Raw genomic sequence first — 20,197 nt, 5'->3', positions numbered from 1 at the left:
ATTTGTGATGATTAATTAAAGCTTCCTTGAGTATGTGCTTCACTATACAGTCACAACAAATGATAGTCCATTTTCTGTTTTTTAGAGTAATTTAAATCATCCTTGGTTTCAGTTTTACTTTATCTTCGAAGTATGCTGCACTATTATACAGTATACTGCATACCACCAGCAGTTTAATGGTTAATGCAAGTCCTACCTGTTTTGGGAAAGGTGACTGGTTTTGGATGTGTTTATACTAGCCACTTAACAGCAAAGAAAACACTCCCTCCACGCACTGACGCTAGGCAGGTAGGCTCAGGTTTCTGCCACATCTTTTACAGGTTTCTTTTAGAACAGTAGATTAATTATTAACTTCCAAGATGTTGCTTAAGCTTTAAGATTTACCTGTTTAACACATTGGACTCGGTCATGTGGATTACTTTGCTACTGAAGGAAGTTTGTGATTTTTCTGTAGAGCTGAGTTATTTACATTTATAGAGAAGGTAAGAATAATATTCTTTCCATTGCATTATTATCAATCTGTGAAGTACAGGTCACAAAAAAATTAGAAGCCAAAACATGGCATAATATTTAAATTTCTTCTGTTTTTACTATATGTAACTATTGATAAGTGGTGAAAAGTAAGTACTATCTAGCAAATTAAAAAATTCTGAGGCGAATGCGGAAATTTGATTTAACTAATTAGACATGTAAAATAAAAAAAATTGTATTGTTAATACATTATATTTAAATGAAAAAATTAATACCTTTCAAAACAGGTTAAAATGTTCTTGTTTAAAATAATCAGAATATGTCAGAGTACCTGCAATATCTAGATAGCCAGAACAGAACAGCATTATGTCACGTAGTCCATTGAGTTCAAATAGAAAAAACCTTGTTGCTGTTTTAAAAGTTGTTTTTGCAACTCAGAAATCGAAAGAACTTACATCCTCCTCTCACCCATATAAAAAGGGACAATGGAGTTCCCCTAAAGCTTTTGACAGGTAAAAGAGGTGTGACTTTTTGTTCAGTAACTGCAGCCTGAATCATAAAACACAGATTCAATATTCCACATGCGAGCAGGAGTGTGGCTGTCATTGATTATGCTGATTTGACGGTTATGGGCCCTCTTGGCTCTCAGGAAAGCTTACTATTTTTTCATTCCTTTGTCTTGGTGCTGATCGCTTTCAATTGAGCTGGACAAGGCCCTTCAGCCAAACAAAGATGGCTGTTGGCCAATCAGCTGTTTTCTGTTCATGAAGGGTGGGGGTATTGAAATGGCAGGTATTTAATGTCTCAATAAGTAAAATGAGCCACATATAGCTGTGTACACCTTCTAAAAGATATATCAAATGTGTATCTAAAGGCCAAGTCTCATAAATACAGTTTAAAAGGTAGTACAACGAAATGAAACTTTATTCTTTTTTACATTAGTACTGAAAGCAACACGTGTGAATATATATATATATATATATATATATATATATATATATATATATATATATATATATATATATACACATACAAAGAAGTGAAGGAGAATAATCTAGTTCATACTATACATGTTGAAATGTATATCATTTTCTGAAATGTATTTTGAAAGAACTACTCTCTATCTGTGTCTTTGTATAAGACTAGTAAGAGCATAGTATCCTTAAAAAATGCATACATGAAAAATATTCCAATGCTAACTGAATATAAAATTGCAACAGACATGCATTCTTGCATTTCAATTGTCAAACTCAATTTAAAATATACATTTACTCACATATAAGACCTATGTAAATGATCATTTATTTGAAGATCTTTGTCCAGCTTTGATGCCTTTATATTATCACTGCTGGCATATTTTTAAGAGGATCCCTCTTGACTGTCTCCAGAGCTGAATTACAAATATGTACAGCAGTGCTGCTAGGATACTGACAAGAACATGAAAGACTAGACCATGCTACCTTTGTGCTTTATGTGCTACACTACCTTTCAATCAAACACAAAGAACTGATTTAAAAATGCTTAATATAAGGTTCTGCATAAGCTTGTCCCTTTGAAGCCAAAAGAACTTTTCCATGTACTGGTGCCTGAATAAACTTAAACCTTCCCATATTTTGGTTTCTTTTAAACCTGTTCTTAAAACAGATTTGATTTAAAAAGACTTTTTTGTGATTTTAATGTGAATAAATGTGGCTTTGTTTTTACATTTAATATTTTCATTTTAAGCCTTCTGAGACGCATGCATTAAAAACACCTTATAATATTTTTTTTTTGGTTTTGTGTCTAGTAATGGGGTGGTAGTATTGCCCGAAGGATCCAGCTTTCTGGGTTTAAATCCTGTAATCCTGAGGTAGACTCCAGTGACCTTGAACTAGAATAAGCAAGTCTGAGAAGGTTATGTTATACAGTTCAATTATGCTTATAAATACATAATATTTATTATATTATAGTATCAACAGTTTATAAGGGAATTTAACATCTACAGTAGCTGTAATTACAACATCATGTCAATTTGTAAGGTAAACAGCTTTGGTTTATGTGCCAAACTTTGAAGTCAATCACAGTATTCTAAAGCAAGGAGCTAATAGAATAATATTAGTAAATATATTTGATGTAAGAAGAAGGTTTATCTCTTATGAACAATTTTTTTAACAATTAACAGCTGATCTCATTATCCTCACTGAACACAGTAACATCTATTTGGGGTTGCTCACTATGAAGGATTTTGCTTGTTTTGAATTTCCCTAGCAAGAGATGAAGCTTGAACTTTTTCATATTTGCATTTTTCTCATCTAATTTTACAGTCAAATGTATATGATTGCCTTCATTCTTAAAGGACAACATATCATTTCTGTTTCTTTTGAACTGGTTTTATTAACATTAAGACACTTTTTTGTTAATTTTGGCAATAAAAATTGAAAGCTTGTGTTAGTATGTACTGTACATATTTAAGGCTTTATACTGTACTATACACACTTTTACAACTGGCAGGTACTCTTTTCATTCAGACTAGTTTAAAGATACTAAGCAGGTAAATAACAGTGTGAATGAAGCTGTTAATTTAATCTTTATTGTAACCAGTATACGGGCAGCACGGTGGCACAGTGGGTAGCGCTGCTACCTCGCAGTAAGGAGACCTGGGTTCGCTTCCCGGGTCCTCCCTGTGTGGAGTTTGCATGTTCTCCCCGTGTCTGTGTGGGTTTACTCTGGTTTCCTCCCACAGTCCAAAGACATGCAGGTTAGGTGCATTGGCGATCCTAAAATTGTCCCTAGTGTGTGCTTGGTGTATGTGTGTGTGTGCCCTGCGGTAGGCTGGCGCCCTGCTCAGGGATTTGTTCCATTTTGGCTCCAGCAGACCCCCGTGACCCTAGGATATAGCGGGTTGGAAGATGACTGACTGACTGTAACCAGCATGGGGCACCATCCAAGCCCCAAACCTCAGACACAATCACACCCAACACAGTCACAGGTTTAAATATTGTCCCTTTTATTAATAATATTACCTTGACAAACAGGTTAGCACAATTAAACTATGACAAAACACAGAAGTACAATTTCTCCTCTCTCCTTCCACTCTGACAAAGAGTTTTGTCCTTTGCCTCCCAATTCTGACTCCACAGGAAAGGCACAGCGGCTCCTTTTAAACCAGACCCAGTAGTACTTCCAGTGCCAGGACATAACCCATTGGAAGCACTTCCGGTCAAGTAGAAATTGACAAGAGTGAGGATCATGAATCCCCCACAGCACCCCTAGCAGCACCCACAGGACCCAACAAGGCTGCTCCATAGCACTACTGCTCCCTGCATGCTCTGTGTCTGTCTGGTGATGAAGGCCAGGGATGCTGCCATCTACCATATTGAGGGAGCAGATAATCCAAGCCAATTGCCTCCCCCTGTTTCTACATTACACTGGCCTCCAGTTCCACACTGGCATCTCTTGCCTACCTCCTGCCAAGACAGGGTTGTCCTTGCCTTTCTTCTTGTGCCTCGGATGGGCTGGTCTCCCTTCCAGGTAAGAAACTTCGCCCAATTCAGGCCAGGACACCCATCCATGCGCACAGACCATAACATTACATAAAGGCCAAGGTATACAGCTTGATAGGTCTGGGGCCATTCTTCCGATATTGTTGATGGGGAAACCTCTGAAATTTCGAGAACCCCATACTAAGGTTTAATAAACCCTGATTTTTTTCTAACTTGCACAGACAAATAGGTAACCCATAATGCCAGTTCTCCATTATTTTACAAAGCTGTTCTTATGATTATTTTGGTCCATTCATTGATAAGGTTAATACCTGCCTAACATCTACAGTGGTACAAAATTGATTAAAATAGTACACTTTTACTCAAGTACAAAAATTAAAACAGTCTTACATTCTTTTTATAATTGATAGCACAGTGTACTTACAGTTTAAACTAAAAATGCATACGTTGTCTGATGAGAAAGAGTATGGAATGTCTTCACAAATACAGTGTTGCATACTAAGAGAGTAATCTGTAATGAGTAACTTGTAGTGACATGCATGTTCTAGCATTATGTGCATAACTGAAGCAAAAATGCAAGTGAAACCCTGCAAAGAACAACATCAAAATGTCTGGTAATATCTTGGGTCTAGAAACAATTGATTATAACAGATAAATTAAAAAAATTATATACTTTCATATATTATTTATCCAGGGCAGGGTTGCAAGGCAGCTGGAGACTATTTTCAGCAATCATCAGGCATAAAGCAGGAACAACGACTGAACAGGACACCAGTCCATTACAAACTGAACACACATTGGCCAAGCCTCCAATAGTAATCTCATCTGGGATGTAAATATCAGGTAACAATATTGCGTGACAGCAGCTTTACTACCTAACTCCTGATAAATCACAAACTCATTATGGCCTTTTATTTGGGTTTATACAGAATGACATTCGTCACAAATGTTTGTAGGTCAAGAAAAAGAATTTGATAAGCACAGAACATTGATTTATTTTAGAATGTGTAAGTTATGTCATAATAAGTGTTGTTACAGTCTAATATTTTAATGTTCAATTGCTTTGACTTAGATGTTTCATCTGTAATTAAAAATTAAATATGTTTTAATGAAAATGTTTTATTCTTCAGTAAAAAAGAGCGTATTTATAATACTGTGTAACATGGTCATGCAGTAATTTCTGTCTGTGTTTAATACAAATTGTTGTCTGTGTGGAATTTGCATGTTCTTCCCATGCCTACTTACAATAGATCTGCTGCTCATAGCTACTCTAGTTTCTACTCATATCCAAAAGGCATAAATATAAACTCAATTATCAGCTTTAAACTGCCACAAAATAAAGGAATATAAATGAAATTAGGTTCCTGTGTTATGTCCGTTGCTACTGGCTCAAATGACAGATAGTGAGACAAATATTACAAAACATTCCGATTCAATTCAAACAGGACAATCCTGTGTTACTCTCTATAACACTGTAGGGAGCATACTAGCTTTCTGACAATCTTACTGACATTTCCCTTGAACAGGCAACCTGGATGCAGTGCTTTGATACATGACGAGTCATGTGCCCCCTTTCGTTCTCTTGGAATATTGTGCGTTTCCTGTAGGTCACAAATCTCTCATTCTTCCACTCTCCTAACCTGTTGTCTGCTTTTAATTAAATGAAGTTGGCAGCTGACAGTCAGAGCACTGCAATTAAACGCATGCTGCCAATTGCTTCATCTCCCATGTCTGTTGCCTTTTCCAACTGAACATACTTAACGTCTAAATGCATGAGACTTATTCTAAATGTGTGCTATGCTATGTTATCCTTGTGTCCACATGGGTTTCCACTGAGTGCTGTGGTTTTGTCCCACAATCCAAAGGCATCCAGATTAGGCAGTTGATCTGACTGCTAATGTGTATTGGACACTTTCTCGTCTGGAACTACTACCATCTCTAACCATCCCAAGCATTCCTACTGCCAGATTCAGGTTTCTACACATAACTGTACCCCAGCTTACATTTAAAGACATAGACAACCTTCATGTGGCCTCTGCACCATATTTAACGGTCAGTGCATAATGGGCCAACTGTTGCACTGAGAACTTTAATTTGGAGTTTGACCACCCTTTCACCATTCTGCTAGTTGAGTGACACTAGAATAACTGTTTCTGGGACTGTATCTATACATAAATGAATTACTGTCCCCTAGTAATACTTGAGTAACAATAAATATTGTTCTAGTTGGACCTCCTTTTTGTCTTGTAGACCATTGCCTTTTCTCTGTGCTGCCAGCAGTTCCTGTCCTGACCTTGTATTCCACAACATAATGACCAATTTTAAGATATATTTTGTATTTCAAATCTTAGCTATGTAACCAAAGGTAGATGTCCATTTTAAAATAATTACAGCACACTTATGAGATATACTTAAAATTAATTTTTTCCAATATAAACAGACTTGGTTAAATGAGACGAGAAAATTAATTAGATCAACCTCAGCAAAACAACAAATACATCTACAATATCTCCAGTTAAGTCAAGTCAAGTCAAGTCGGGGAGTGTGCACTGGTGCAGTGCATTGCCGCACCCACCACAAGATGAAACATCTCGGGATCCCGGTTGGCAACCCCCCAGGCAAATACACTGTCCAGTCCCACCCTCTGGAAATAACCTTCTATCTGTCATAGCCTGGTGTTACATGGGCAACCCCTTGGCCTGGTCCAGCCACTCGGTTCCCCAACAATGAGGATCCTACGAGCCAGATCACCCTTGGGGAATTGCACCAAATGGTCATAGTGCCACAACTGATGTTCCCTCACAATGCAAGTAATGTGCCTAATTCGGGACACAAAGTCAAACCAGTGGTATCCAAGGATTCTCCGGAGAGACACAGTACCAACTGAGCGAAGAGTCTGAGTGTCTGGGCTTGCGAGTGTCCTGGATAAAAAACAAGATCCAGGCCTTTAATGGCCTCTTGGGCACAGCCATCAGCAGTGTGTCTGTCTGTTGAGATAGTGTCAACCTTGTCGTGAAGTTTACTTACTTTGGCAGTGACAATCATATCTCTGGTGACTCTTCCTATGAAGTCAATAGACAGATTGGGAGAGCATAGGGGTCATGAGGTCGTTGGAAAGGGGTGTGTGGTGCTCCCGATATCTATCTCCATAGTGTCATTTATTTTTCCTAACCCCTAAAATTCAAAACTATGCGACACAGATGATACAAAAGATACAAATGGGGGAATTTCCCACCTAATGGAGCTCTGCTTGAGGAGTTTTGTTTTCCTTTACTTTCCCTAACCTAATCATCTCTTTAACTATCTTTATGCAGAAATAGTTAGTCAAGGATCATTTTAATATATTCTGGCAAGATTCAAGGTGGCACAGTGGTTAGTGCTGTTACCATAAATCGAGAATTCATGGTCCAACTCTCAAGCACTGTCCATTTAAATTTTGCACATCCTCTTGTCTGCATTAGACTTCTCAGGGTATCCTCTCCAGGTTTTGCCAGACTAGTTTGCTTGTTGATTCAAAATCAGTTGACTGTTGTGTTACCAAATTTGAATTTTGATGCAGTTATGCTCCTAGGCTTGGTTCCTGCCAGTGACTTTTCTAGAATCTGATGGGTCCTAGTGCAGAAAAACAAATTAGCCTCCCTGCACCACACCATCTGAATTTAAGTTAAATCCGATTACAAACTGACCACTACCAATGAGATATATGAAGCACATAAGCTATTTAAAAAGTCAATAGTCATAATTAAGCTTTAACTGTCACACGCTATTAACCTTTTTATTCTTATGTCAAACTGGCAAGCAAATAAATGATAAAGCCTTGAAAACAGCAACTGTTGCCCCCCCACCCCAGCCACAGTAACTGCCCCATCTGCACTGCCTGTAGTTACAGCACTGGCTCATTCCTCCAAGTCAATGCTGCTGATTTAGGCACCATCCAAACAACCCTGTATTAGAATAAGTGGAAAAAGATACTGAATAAAAAATGAATGAGCATGTACTGTAATGAATATTGAAGACTAATGTTTTTATTCTTAATTAACAGGATACACATGCTTTAATTGAACATATATACAATGAAATCATACTGCCAATCTCCCTTCATACGCGTTGGAGAAAAGAGATTCATTACAAGGTACGGATGTTTTTATTCACTTTTTCAAGGACTTTACTGTATCCATACACTCATTCATTTTACAATCCATCTAACTGAGTTATATGATTGCTGGGATTTGTAATAGAGCAACTATCACAGATGTCAATTCCAATTTATTACAGGACAATTTATTTATTTATTTATTCTGTGGTGCTACACTCTCAAATACTGTGAAGTAATCATCTCCATGTATATAAAATCCAATGTCTGTCTGTCTGATGTTGAGAGCTGTCATGAGAGAACTACTTAATAGATTTAGATTGGATTTTTTTCTATAATTTGCTTGAACATTCCAATGACCTCTCTCATTGCGTTAAGTTTCATAGTTCTCTTGCGGTACAGATTTATTTACACAAATCTGAGAGACACATAGCAGCCGAGGGGAGGGGGGCAGGGACCATCTCACTCACGCTCCAACCTCAGGGTGTACCTTACATCTGCTTAGCTAGCAAACGAGAGACTACTTAGTGGTTTTAGATCAGGTTTTTTTCTATAATTTGCTTGAACATTCCAGTTGATTTTGCAACTTCTCTCATCACGCTAAGTATCATAGTTCGCTTGTGGTAACGATTTATTTGCGCAAATCTGAGAGACACACAGTGGGCCAACGGGAGGGGGACAGGGCCCTCCTCACTCACGTGCCAGCCTCAGGGCGAATCTTACATCCGCTTAGCTAGTGAACGAGAGAACTTCGTAGCGGATTTAGATCAGGTTTATTTCTAGAATTTGCTTGATCATTCCAGTTGATTTTGTGACTTCTCCATCTCGTTAAGAATCATAGTTCGCTTGCAGGAGCAATATATTCGTGCTAATCCAAGAGTGCGGAGTTGGTCTACCTCTGCATTTTGGAGTGTACCTTGGCTAGCGATACCTTTTTGTTTATTGATTTTTAAAGTTTGTTCTGTTTCACTAGTATGTGGGCAGAGCCACCAGGGATGGCTAGTTATATTATATAGTAAACATTAATTTTAAATTGTAAAGAAGTACAATTAAAATGTTAAAATAAGGAAAACAGAGTATGAAACAAAGATAGAAAACTGAACAAGATTTTTCTTGATGTGGCACAGTGGTACAATGTTTAGCCCAGCAGGCTCTTATTTCTAGGATACTGGACTTTGCATACCAGCCTACGTACTGTCACTTTGTTATTTTCATATACTGTATTTATGAGCATGGATATAGGAAGGTATTCCAGGAGGTACAAGGTGTACTGCTTACTGGCCAAGGACAAGAAGACAACAAAAGGGAAATAACCATAAGGGTCAGATCTCTAAAAGAACCTTAACAGGCCTGAATTTAGAGTAGCTATAGTGGAAGTGTTATAGTTGAGACCTCAAAGGCTATAGCAGAAGTGAGTGGCTACTCAACCATCAAGCAATTAAAGGCATTTAATAAAGACAATGGCTCTAGAAGAAAGGGGATACTACAAGGTACAAATTTATATGCACAAAACAGCCCAAGGTAATATAAAAAATTAACAAACAAAAAAGGAAAAATATGGAATACAAATGTAGGTAAAGACCTGCCGTAAGATGACATTTGCTAACAGTGAATTGACAGCATCAGCAGGTTGAACACACCATCAGGATTCATTGGAGAGTCCTACCATAACCATCCATAAAATCAGTTTCTTTTGGAAATATTACACTAAAACTATTGAGTTTCCTTAACACAGCATCATCTTAAAACTCTGAAGCTGTTCATTTATTTCCTTGCTAAATGGACTGAGTATTTGAAAATAAAGAGAGGACATCATCAATTGGGAAGTTACAGTTTTTGCAGCAATTTTTCTGTCATTTTAGTTACATACAATTTGATATGACTTAAACACTTCATAAGACTGATAATACTTCCAAGTCTTTCTGACAGGTAACTGCTAGCAGTGTCCAACATCAGCCATACAGTAGAATACACCATTCACTCTTTTTGTCTTTTTTTTATTCAGTTCACAATGTTTTCTTCAGGCTTTCTGCTTGACTGCACTATTCCCTTATTTTAGCCTTAGTGAGGCAGACAGCCTCATCTTATTATTTCACCTTAATACGATAGGTTTTATATATGAATGTAATGTTTTCTGGAATTTTAAACACTTTTCAAAGTGCAGATAACGTGTTTAATTATTTATTTTAGAAAGAATACAATTCATTTTAGCAAATTGTCTTTACCATGTAAAAACAATGCCTTAATCATTATTTACATTTATAAATATATTGTAGAAGCATGTGCTATCTATAGGATGACAGTGCTCTCTTCAAATCAAAGACTCAGAGGTGTTTTGTCATGGAAAAGTGTGGAAAAGTTTGGTGGGGTGGCTTATGGTGGTTTACAGTTGGGTTACTTAAATTTACTTATATATCTAATTATATTTTTACATTGGGGTGGCATGGTGGCGCAGTGGGTAGCGCTGCTGCCTCGCAGTAAGGAGACCTGGGTTCTTTTCCCAGGTCCTCCCTGCGTGGAGTTTGCATGTTCTCCCCATGTCTGTTTGGGTTTCCTCCTGGTACTCCGATTTCCTCCCACAGTCCAAAGACATGCAGGTTAGGTGCATTGGCGATCCTAAATTGTCCCTAGTGTGTGCTTGGTGTGTGTGCCCTGCGGTGGGCTGGTGCCCTGCCCGGGGTTTGTTTCCTGCCTTGCACCCTGTGTTGGCTGGGATTGGCTCCAGCAGACCCCTGTGACCCTGTAGTTAGGATCTAGCGGGTTGGATGATGGATGGATGGATTTTTACATTGATACTGCCCGCACTTATAAGGACTACATCGAACCAGGTCCTACATAGCCACTAAAGCCTCAGCCTAGTCATTAATGCACTGCAGACCAAACAAGCAATGTCAACTCAAAAAAGAAATTGTCCCTGGAATGCATCACACACCAATTTTGTTGCAAGTAAGGTAGAATTTAAAAATCATCTTTGCTGCTGGAGGTGCTGGGCTGATCACTCCCTGAATGAGGGGTGTAGTTTGTACTTGTAACAATCATTCACTGGCACATGGGCATGAGTTTCTCAGTTCCAAGGTCAGATTTTGTTTGTTTATTTTTTTAAATAGAGTTAATATGATTGGTGATTAGACTCAGTACACCTAGCAAAAAGATGACTGCAGTAACATGTAGAGCACATTGTCTACATAAAGTAAGGCAATCGCAAATTAGTCTCTGAAAAAGTAGCCAACATTGTAAATTGGTGCCACAGAAACAAACTTGCAATAGGACACGGACTCTGGACAGTCTGTACGTCAGAGATGGTGCCCATAATAATGATTATGAAGGTCAAGCAGATTGATAGCTAATTGTGAACTACATAAGACATAAAGGTTTAACACCCATTAAAGGAGTGTCTACATCTCAAAGGGGCAGTTAGATTATGCCATGATAATGATAAGGTAGGTCAGTAGCTAATGGAGTTTTGGCTGCCTTGTCTGCCTTTAACTAGTTTTTCCAGGTTGATTTACAAGACAATGATATATTACTAATGCTTTCAAATATTTTTTGCAGTTGGGGTTTTCACGGGATAAGTGACTTTCCCAAGGTCATGTAGTGAGGCAGAGGAAGGAGATGAACTAGAGACCTTATGGTTTGGAGTCTAGTTTATGGGCACAATGCAAAGTGAAAAGCCAACAGGGTTTAGGTGTTCTGGCTGCCCTAGAAATATAGATGCCCATGTAAAGAAGAAAGAGCTACAGCCTGGTTGGAAGCATACAGTGCTTTTCTATTGACACTGAATGCTGGGCAATTCAGCAGTGGTCAGGGTGCTGGGCCAAAGAATGGTTAGGGGAGATAAAAATAAGCCTGGGAGAATTACCCTGAAACTTCCATTTGGCAGAACAGGGCAGCCATGTCATATGGAATTAGTGCTGTGTTTTGTCATGAAGAACAGGGAAGGTAAGAAACACTATGAGTGCCTTGTCTTCTAAATTTTAGAGTTCACAGGAGCAAGGCTACCTGTAGTTGCCTGAGAGAGCATTGCAAAAGCAGACTTAATTCAAATTGAAATATTCCTGACCTCAGAAGTTGTTTTCTGAAAATTGCCCTAGAATTAGCCCCAGAGTGGAATGTAAAGCCACCTCAGAACTGTATCCTATTTGATTTTGGAGTTTGTAGGTGCCATTTGAAAACACTTGATAGGCAGGAGATGCATGAGGCCAGAGCTGAGGATAACAGAAGAAGAAAAGGAAAGAAAAGAAAGCAAAATAAGGAACTTGCACTGCATTTTTTGATGATAAGACACAATGCAGGACTAAAGGTGTTTTAACTGTCAATAAGGTCCAGAGGGGTAAGATTTATTTGTTGTTGGTTTCTTTGGTACGTCATTTTTAGTCTTTTGTTGAGTACTCTCTAGTATTTATTATTTGGGTAATAAATATCCTTGCTGTTTTAATTCTGTAGTCATTTTGGTGTAAGAATACTGCAAGAGCGCTCCCTACCATTACAAGGATAAATAAAGAATTAAAAAAATGATTAAAGAGACCCACATTGAGGCTCATACATGGGACTGTCCTGTTAAATGTGAAATGTCTAATCACTCTATCTAAATATCAAACTTTCAAAGAGAAAATATAAGGAATTTAATGGGCTGATTGCTTGACCTTTTTCATTGATTCATTATGTAGCTGTCTCTACCAATTCAGCAATGTTCAAGGCAAAGAAACAATTTGTAGTGATCAGGGAATATACTTTTGTGATGTGACTCGTGTGAACAACCCAGGACCCCCCCCCCCACACCATTTTCTTATTTTTTAATAATATATGCTTCATTCAAATGAATTCAGAGTTCAAATAAGTCTGTGCAACTTATCCTCTGCTTTCTTGAATGAATTCAGAGGCCTCAGAATTTCAACAGGAAAGACATTTAATAACATTTCACAAATAAAATAAAATAAAATTAAATTAAATAAAATGTAAAAAGAAGCTGGTCACAGCACCTTTGCAGGTCAGGCAATGGATGTTCAGGTTAAATGGGTGAACAGTACAGTAGTACTTAGACACAGCAATTCATAGTAGAAGTGTTCCCCTTCACACAGGCAAGAATTAGTCGAATGAAATTATGTCAGCCTTGGAGTCCTCTGCTGTGCTAGCCTTTTTATGACCAACTGATCTCAAAAGAGTAGGATAGAGTCCTCAAAGATGTATTTTTACTCAAAACAGTTAGGTAATCATTTGGTTGAGGGAGAGTTTTATGAAGAATTTTATTTCTTACGTGAAGCTTGCAGTTCAGCAACTTTCCAGTTGCATTGCATTCTCTCTGGCATCTTTTAACTGAGCTTCTGGAAGCTTCTAGTGCTCAGGAAAATGAAAACTTCAGAGCAGATGCTATATTAGCTTCACTGCTACTCTCCTGTTTAGCCTCGCAGGGTGAACCAGACAAGGTGATCACTGTTTTGTTCACAATATGTAAAACAGGAAAGTACACTAGTGGTAAATTCTACCTAGAGTAATTCAGTTGGGCTTCACATTTTCACACATCATGCTCCATGCAAATTTCAAACTTACATTTTCCCTTCCAGACAAACTGATGAGCCTATTCCTGTCTCAGCAACATTGAGTTCAGGATATGAATCAACCCTGGAAGAGAGGCTATGCATATTCTGGTACACAATAACTTATAACAGACAAAATTAAGTTCAGGAATTAACCAAATATGTAAAAGAATATTAAAGAAACTCTATGCAGACAGTGGCAAAGCAAACACAGTAGACACCTGCAGCTGTAAGGCTGTAAAGCAGTAATAATCACTAATGCACTGCTTTGCCACCATTCATCAGTCCATTTCCTGAAACCTTATATTCCAGTACATGGTTGAAACCATAAGCATCCCTGTAAAGGATACAGTAAAATTTAGATTAATATTTTCACAGCTTAATCAAAAGCTTACTTGTTGCAGAAATTGGTAATCAAGCTAATGGTTTTTGTGGAACTGTCTAGAATCTGTGAATGTTAGCAGCCATTAATCGTATCATACTGCACGCTACACTTGTACCTGGCCTATAGGAAATCTCAGATAGAGAAATGTAATAATTATACTGGTTTATGTAAGTTCTTAATATTGATATTAGTAGCATTTATTTCTGTCTTTTGCAGGACTGAGTTCCAGTCTTTAATAAAAACATATAACTGCTATTTGAATAACAGTCCAAATCTACAGCTAAATTTACATGAGGTAAGTGAAGAAGGCAAACTTATAAATCTTTTCCATACTAAAACCAGTGGATTTAACTAATTTCTGTAATATTATTAATGCTGAGAATTTAATGTCAAAAAGCTATGATTTCCTCCATAAGGACAAAAATCTCAGTAAACTGGTTGCCCCTGTGTTTTGCAAGTCTATCAGCTCTGTTTGAATAATTCAAATTTTGTTGTCATTCTCCTCTTTTGCTTAAATTTCTTGAATGCATTTTCGACAACATCTCAGTTTCCTTATGTTGTCATTGTAGCACAATGAATGTTTTCGCTATCTTTTAATTTCCAATTAACAACCTCTAGGACATTATGTATCAAGGCATCCAACGGCCCCAAGTAGCACCACAGTTTGTCCAGGATCTCACTGATGCCCTGATTCAGGTCTGGGAGGAGATCCCCCCAGGACACCATCCGCTGTCTCATCAGGAGCATACCCAGCCATTGTCGGGAGTGCATCCAGGCATGTGGGGGCCATACACAATACTGAGTCACATTATGAGTTGCCATGCTGAAATTCACACAAGTTGGATCAGCCTGTAATTTCAGTTTTTGACTTTGATTTTCGGTGTGATGTTGAATCCAGCCCTCAATGGGTTGGTGACTTTGGTTTCCATTGACCATTGTTACATCATTTTATTGTCAATGAATTACACAGTATTACTCAGTAAAGATTTTTCACTTTTCAATATTTCGTTCATCAAGATCCAAAGTGTGATTTAAATGTTCCCTTAATATTTTTGAGCAGTGTAGTTCATTGTCAGTGGGGATAGGAATCCACTTCAGGAACAAATCCCTAATGTAGTGACAGTCCATTGCAGGATCCAGCACACATCCAAAGGGCCTTTTTATCATTAGTATAACATGCCATTCTCAAACCCACTTTATCCAGTTCAGGGACACATCAAGTATATTGTAATACAGAAACTAGTACTCACTCATGACAGGTCCCAATCATAAATATTCCTGAAGTGAATTTGTTATTTATAACATAATATTCCCAAATCTGCTTAGATCAAGCCTAATAATTCACATGCCATTAGGCCAATTTATTATTATTGCTGTATATTGTAACACCTTCATTCAAGGTGACTTACAAGGTAGGGATACAGTAGTTTATTTATTTATTTATTTTTGCAATTGGTACATATCCAGGTTAACCAAGTAGCTGAGGGTCAAACAGTAAGTCAGATGAAGGAATTGAATTGTCAGCCTTGAGATGCCTTAGACACTACAACAGACTGCCTTTAGCAAATTAATACCTTTGGGATATGTGAGGAAAACTGCAGTGCCCAGAGAAAAATCTATGCTGTAGACAAATGACAATATGCAAACTCCTCATTGACCGAGCAGGGATTTGAACACAGGAAGCATCACTGCACTACCAAATGAGTTAATATCCAATGCAAAAATCTGCAGAATATAACCTTCTTTGTATTTGCATTATTTGTGTAGATTTCTTCAGAGACAACATACTGTGCACAATATAAAAATAACACCACCCACTTAATGTTATTCAGAACATAAATAGTAGAGTTTGTTATTTTCATAGTTATATGCACAATGAAGAGCATTAATAACCCAAAAAGGGAGGTGGAAAACAAAAACAAAGTCAGAATAGCCCCACAGGACTTACCAAGTCAGGTGCCATGATTCCTCTATATTTGGGAGGTGTCTGCATTTCCTTATGTCCACATCATCTTCCTTAATTCTTTCTCTGTTTTATATAAATGAATCACTTTCCTCCCATCATAGATTCCTTTTCTCTTTTTCTCACTTCATATTTTTTCAACTCCATGTACAACTATATAACGTTTGATGACCCTATTGGGATATCCAAACAATGGTGACATCTGCTGGCCCAAACCTACTCTAAAACTGATAAAAGAATGAGACACTCTGGTTAAGGTACCAAAATGTTTGTTGTTTGTATGGCTCAGATAGAAGTCAAGCAAAATGACATCTTTTATTGGCTAACTAGAAAGATTACAATATGCAAGCTTTCAAGGAAACTCAGGCCCCATCCGAGGCAACTCAGGCCCCTTCATCAGGCAAGATGGGGCCTGAGTTGCCTCGAAAGCTTGCATATTGTAATCTTTTTATTTAGCCAATAAAAGGTGTCATTTTTGCTTGACTTCTCACTACGTTCAAATTGGCTAACATGGTACAACACCCTAGTACTATAGCTCAGATAAAAATAGTCTGTCCTTCAGAAAGGGAGATTTCTCCTCAAATACTGTTAAGTGCCCCTACAATAAAGCACCAGGACACCTTTATCCTTTAGTAAGTAGCTGCTCTTTCTGGTCAATTACTAGACATTAGCTATCCTTGGTCTAAACATTGACACATAGTACTGCACCTCCAGGCCATTCATAAGTTTGATTTTATCCTCCTCCTCTTCCTCCTCTATTTGCTATTTTATATTTTCCTTATGGAAATAAAACTTGATTGTACCATCAGGCTGGTTACTTTTCATTTATCTAAAATGACATTGTAGCCATAAAACCCATTCCTCTACTTGTGAATGATTTATTTATTAAATAGGAAGACAACTATCTGCATTATATTATGAACAATGTGAATTTCCCCTTGGGGATTAATAAAGTATCTATCTATCTATCTATCTATCTATCTATCTATCTATCTATCTATCTATCTATCTATCTATCTATCTATCTATCTATCTATCTATCTATCTATCTATCTAAGAACACTCACAAAAATGAGAAGAATTTACCCTCCTTTTCTAACAAATCTCATTTGTAAAATGTAAACAATTTCTCTGATTTGTTAGGACCTGCAGACAAGTAATTATCCACCCAAACTCACCTTATAGCATTTTAACTATACTCTTTGCAATTTACTTTTATTCTGAAACTAAAGGGTTGTACTTTATAATGTGTTCTAATTCCACAGAATTTATTTTGTCAGTCAACTGACTTTATTGCTTAGATTCTTTGAAATAAAAGAAAATTTAAACTATATTCTTGTTCTGGATAAAAGTGTTAGGAGAATGACAAGTCAAATCAAGTCAAGTCAGCTTTTTTTATAAAACACATTTAAACCAACAGCAGTTGACTAAAGTGCTGTACAGTTTCTATAAATAAACCAATAAATATGCAGACAAATCAATAAACCAAAATATATAAATACCGTATATACTCGAGTATAAACCGACCTGAATATAATCCGAGGTACCTAATTTTACCTACAAAAACTGGAAAAACTTATTGACTCGAGTATAAGCCTAGGGTGGGAAATGCAGCAGCTACTGGTAATTTTCAATAATCAAAATAAATACCAATAAAATTACTGTACATTAATTGAGGCAGCAGTAGGTTAAATGTTTTTGAGTATTTATTTCAAAGAAAAACAGTAAACTAGCTCTGTAAGTGGAGAAGAGGGTCAACAAAAACAATAAGTTATCTCTCTCGCTTGCTCTCTCTCTCGCGCGAGCGCATGCGTGTGTGTGTGTCTCTCTCGCACGCACGTGTGTGTCTCTCTCTCTCTTGCACGCGGGCGTGTGTCTCTCTCTCTCTCGCACGTGTGTGTCTCTCTCTCTTGCTCGCTGCACAGGGAATGCACAGGGAGAGACTGAACACATGCAGAAATCATCGGCGTGCACAAAACAAAAGGGAAACTGGCTTGTTCGTATACTGGGGGGCAGCGGGACCTGACTCGAATATAAGCCAAGAGTGATGTTTTTCAGCACATTTTGGCTGCTGAAAAACTCGGCTTATATTTGAGTATATACAGTACAGTACATTAAAAAACAGTACTCTCATGCAAGTTTAAAAAGCTAAGGCAAAAAGATTTTCAGCCTGGATTTAAAAGAGACCAAATTTGGCACTGGCCTAATACAGAAGAGCTGTTCCGAAGCTTAGGGGCCGCTACTTCAAAAGCACAGTCCCCTTTAAACTTAAGCCTAGATCTCTGCAAGGCCAGTAACTTCTGGTCAGAGGACTTAATAGACCATATTGGACAGTAATGGTGTAAGAAGTCAGTTAGATAAGTGGGAGCTAAACAATTTACAGACTTCAAAAAAACAACACAATTTTAAACTCAATCCTATAGGAAGCCAGTGAAGAGAAGCTAAAATTGGTATGATGTGATTCTGTTTTGAGTGCCTGTTAAGAGCCTGGCAACAGCGTTCTGGAGCAGTTGAAGATGAGAGGGAGATGAATGATTAACTCCAGTGTGAGTCAAGCTGAGAAGAAAAAAAAAAACATGAATTAGTTTTTGAAAAACATCTGCAGAAAGAAAAGGGTTTACTTTGGCTAAAACCCTGAGCTGATAGAAACAGGCTTTAACAATGGAGTTTGTCAAATTTCGTCAGGAAGGGCATCCGGTGTAAAATTTTGCCAAATCAACAATAAAAAAAATCAAAAATCATGCTTAGATTTTTTGTGACAATGTTACAGTAAATTGTCAGAGGGACAAGGATATAGATGGTTGGATATTTCTGCTCTTTAATAATCTTTATTAATATTAATATGTTAGGAGTTAATAAAGATTTGCAATGCCAGTTTCCAAACCTCAAGAGTATTCAAGAGAGGTTATTAACTCTGGTAATAGATGTTTTTGTTTAGCTATGATTTTGAATTAGTCATTTTTTGTTTTTGAAATTAAATATAATGAAAAGTAATTATTTATACTCTAAACCCATATTGGTAATTGAAACCTGAAAAAAAAACTAAGTACTGCAAGAAAATCGCATTTTAAATTACAAAGTAAAATATGCAACCAAAATGAAAGAAATGAGGCATCTTCATATAATTAACCTAAAATTACAGAATGGACAAGTGTAGAACAAACTGAACGATTTTACCATGAAATGCTATTTTCTCTTGCAGTATAATTCATCAATGACTTATGTGTAATGTAGTGACAAAGTATCAATTTGCATAAACCTGAAAAATGTGCAAAACACTAAAAGAAGGATTTCTGGTACAGATAATATCGTATATTGCTCCCTAAAGACTTTTAGACCCATACGTGTTTACCTGTATTTTCTGCAGCTGTGTAAAGATGATGACATATTTCTGTGTCCGATGCATCTTTAAAATTGCTATCACCAAGGCTGCCATTATAATTCAAGATTTAAGATTCTTTATTTGTCCCATTCACAGTTACACAAGTACAACATGTAGTGAAATGTGCCCAGAAATGGCCCATGAGACTGTGGAATAAGTTAACAAATATGTAATCTAAAATAAATTACATTTAAATTAAAAAAGAAAGAATGAATTAAATTAATAAAAAGAAACTTAAAAGGGTAGAACTAAGGTGATACAATATATAGGAAAAAAAGTATGTATCCAAATCATTGCAATTTTAAACAGGATCTGAACTGTATGCAAATAGAATAGAATATCTACAGTATATACTGTAAGGTGCAGTGTGCTAGTTTGATTGTTAAATATAGTAAATGACATGATGGCAGCTGAGAAACAATGAGTTAGAGAATTCAGTCTGTGTCAATGAACATTTGAAAAAATTTGTGGTGGCATGTCCAGGTTAAGAAGTCTTATAGCCTGTGGATAGAAGCTCCTGCTGAGATTCTCTGTTCTGGCCATACTATTCCTAAACAGTTTGCCTGATTTCAGCAGGTTGAACAGATAGTTACTGGGGTGAGATGAGTCTCTGATGATCCTAGTTACTCTGGTCTTGCCTTTCCTGGCATAAATATCCTGCAGAGATGGTAGATCAGATGTGGTGCACCGTTACACTGCCCAGATCACTCTCTGTAGTTCCTTAATGTACAGTACACAGCTGTTCCTAAACGAGAAGGTGATGTTCTGAGTTAAGACACTTTCTACAACACCAGAACATCACAATTGGCAAAGTGGGCATCACTACCAGTACAAAGATAATATTGTGTGATGGCTGAAAAAACTTTAGAAACACGCAACTCACTAAA

The 20,197-nt window shown here is 37.3% G+C and overlaps 1 protein-coding gene across 3 annotated transcripts in view; it reads left to right on the top strand.

Annotated features, from left to right (window-relative positions):
- The first annotated feature begins 269 nt into the window (after positions 1–269).
- rassf6 (Ras association domain family member 6) overlaps positions 270–20,197 on the top strand; it is a 54,624-nt gene continuing 34,696 nt past the window's right edge. Inside the window, exons 1-4 of one of the 3 annotated variants that reach the window (XM_028802285.2) lie at positions 277–482; positions 4,648–4,796; positions 7,996–8,085; positions 14,182–14,260. In XM_028802285.2, the coding sequence (XP_028658118.1) occupies positions 8,027–8,085; positions 14,182–14,260 (138 nt within the window). In that variant the 5' untranslated portion in view covers positions 277–482; positions 4,648–4,796; positions 7,996–8,026. Of the gene's footprint in view, positions 483–4,647; positions 4,797–7,961; positions 8,086–14,181; positions 14,261–20,197 lie in introns of those variants that run through there. The other 2 variants (XM_051928317.1, XM_051928316.1) reach the window with 2 other exon arrangements.

This window comes from Erpetoichthys calabaricus, chromosome 5 (assembly GCF_900747795.2).
Source record: "Erpetoichthys calabaricus chromosome 5, fErpCal1.3, whole genome shotgun sequence".
Classification (NCBI taxonomy): Eukaryota; Metazoa; Chordata; class Cladistia; order Polypteriformes; family Polypteridae; genus Erpetoichthys; species Erpetoichthys calabaricus.
The sequence above is the reverse complement of the archived record's forward strand: the minus strand, read 5'-3'. Positions and strand labels throughout refer to the sequence as shown.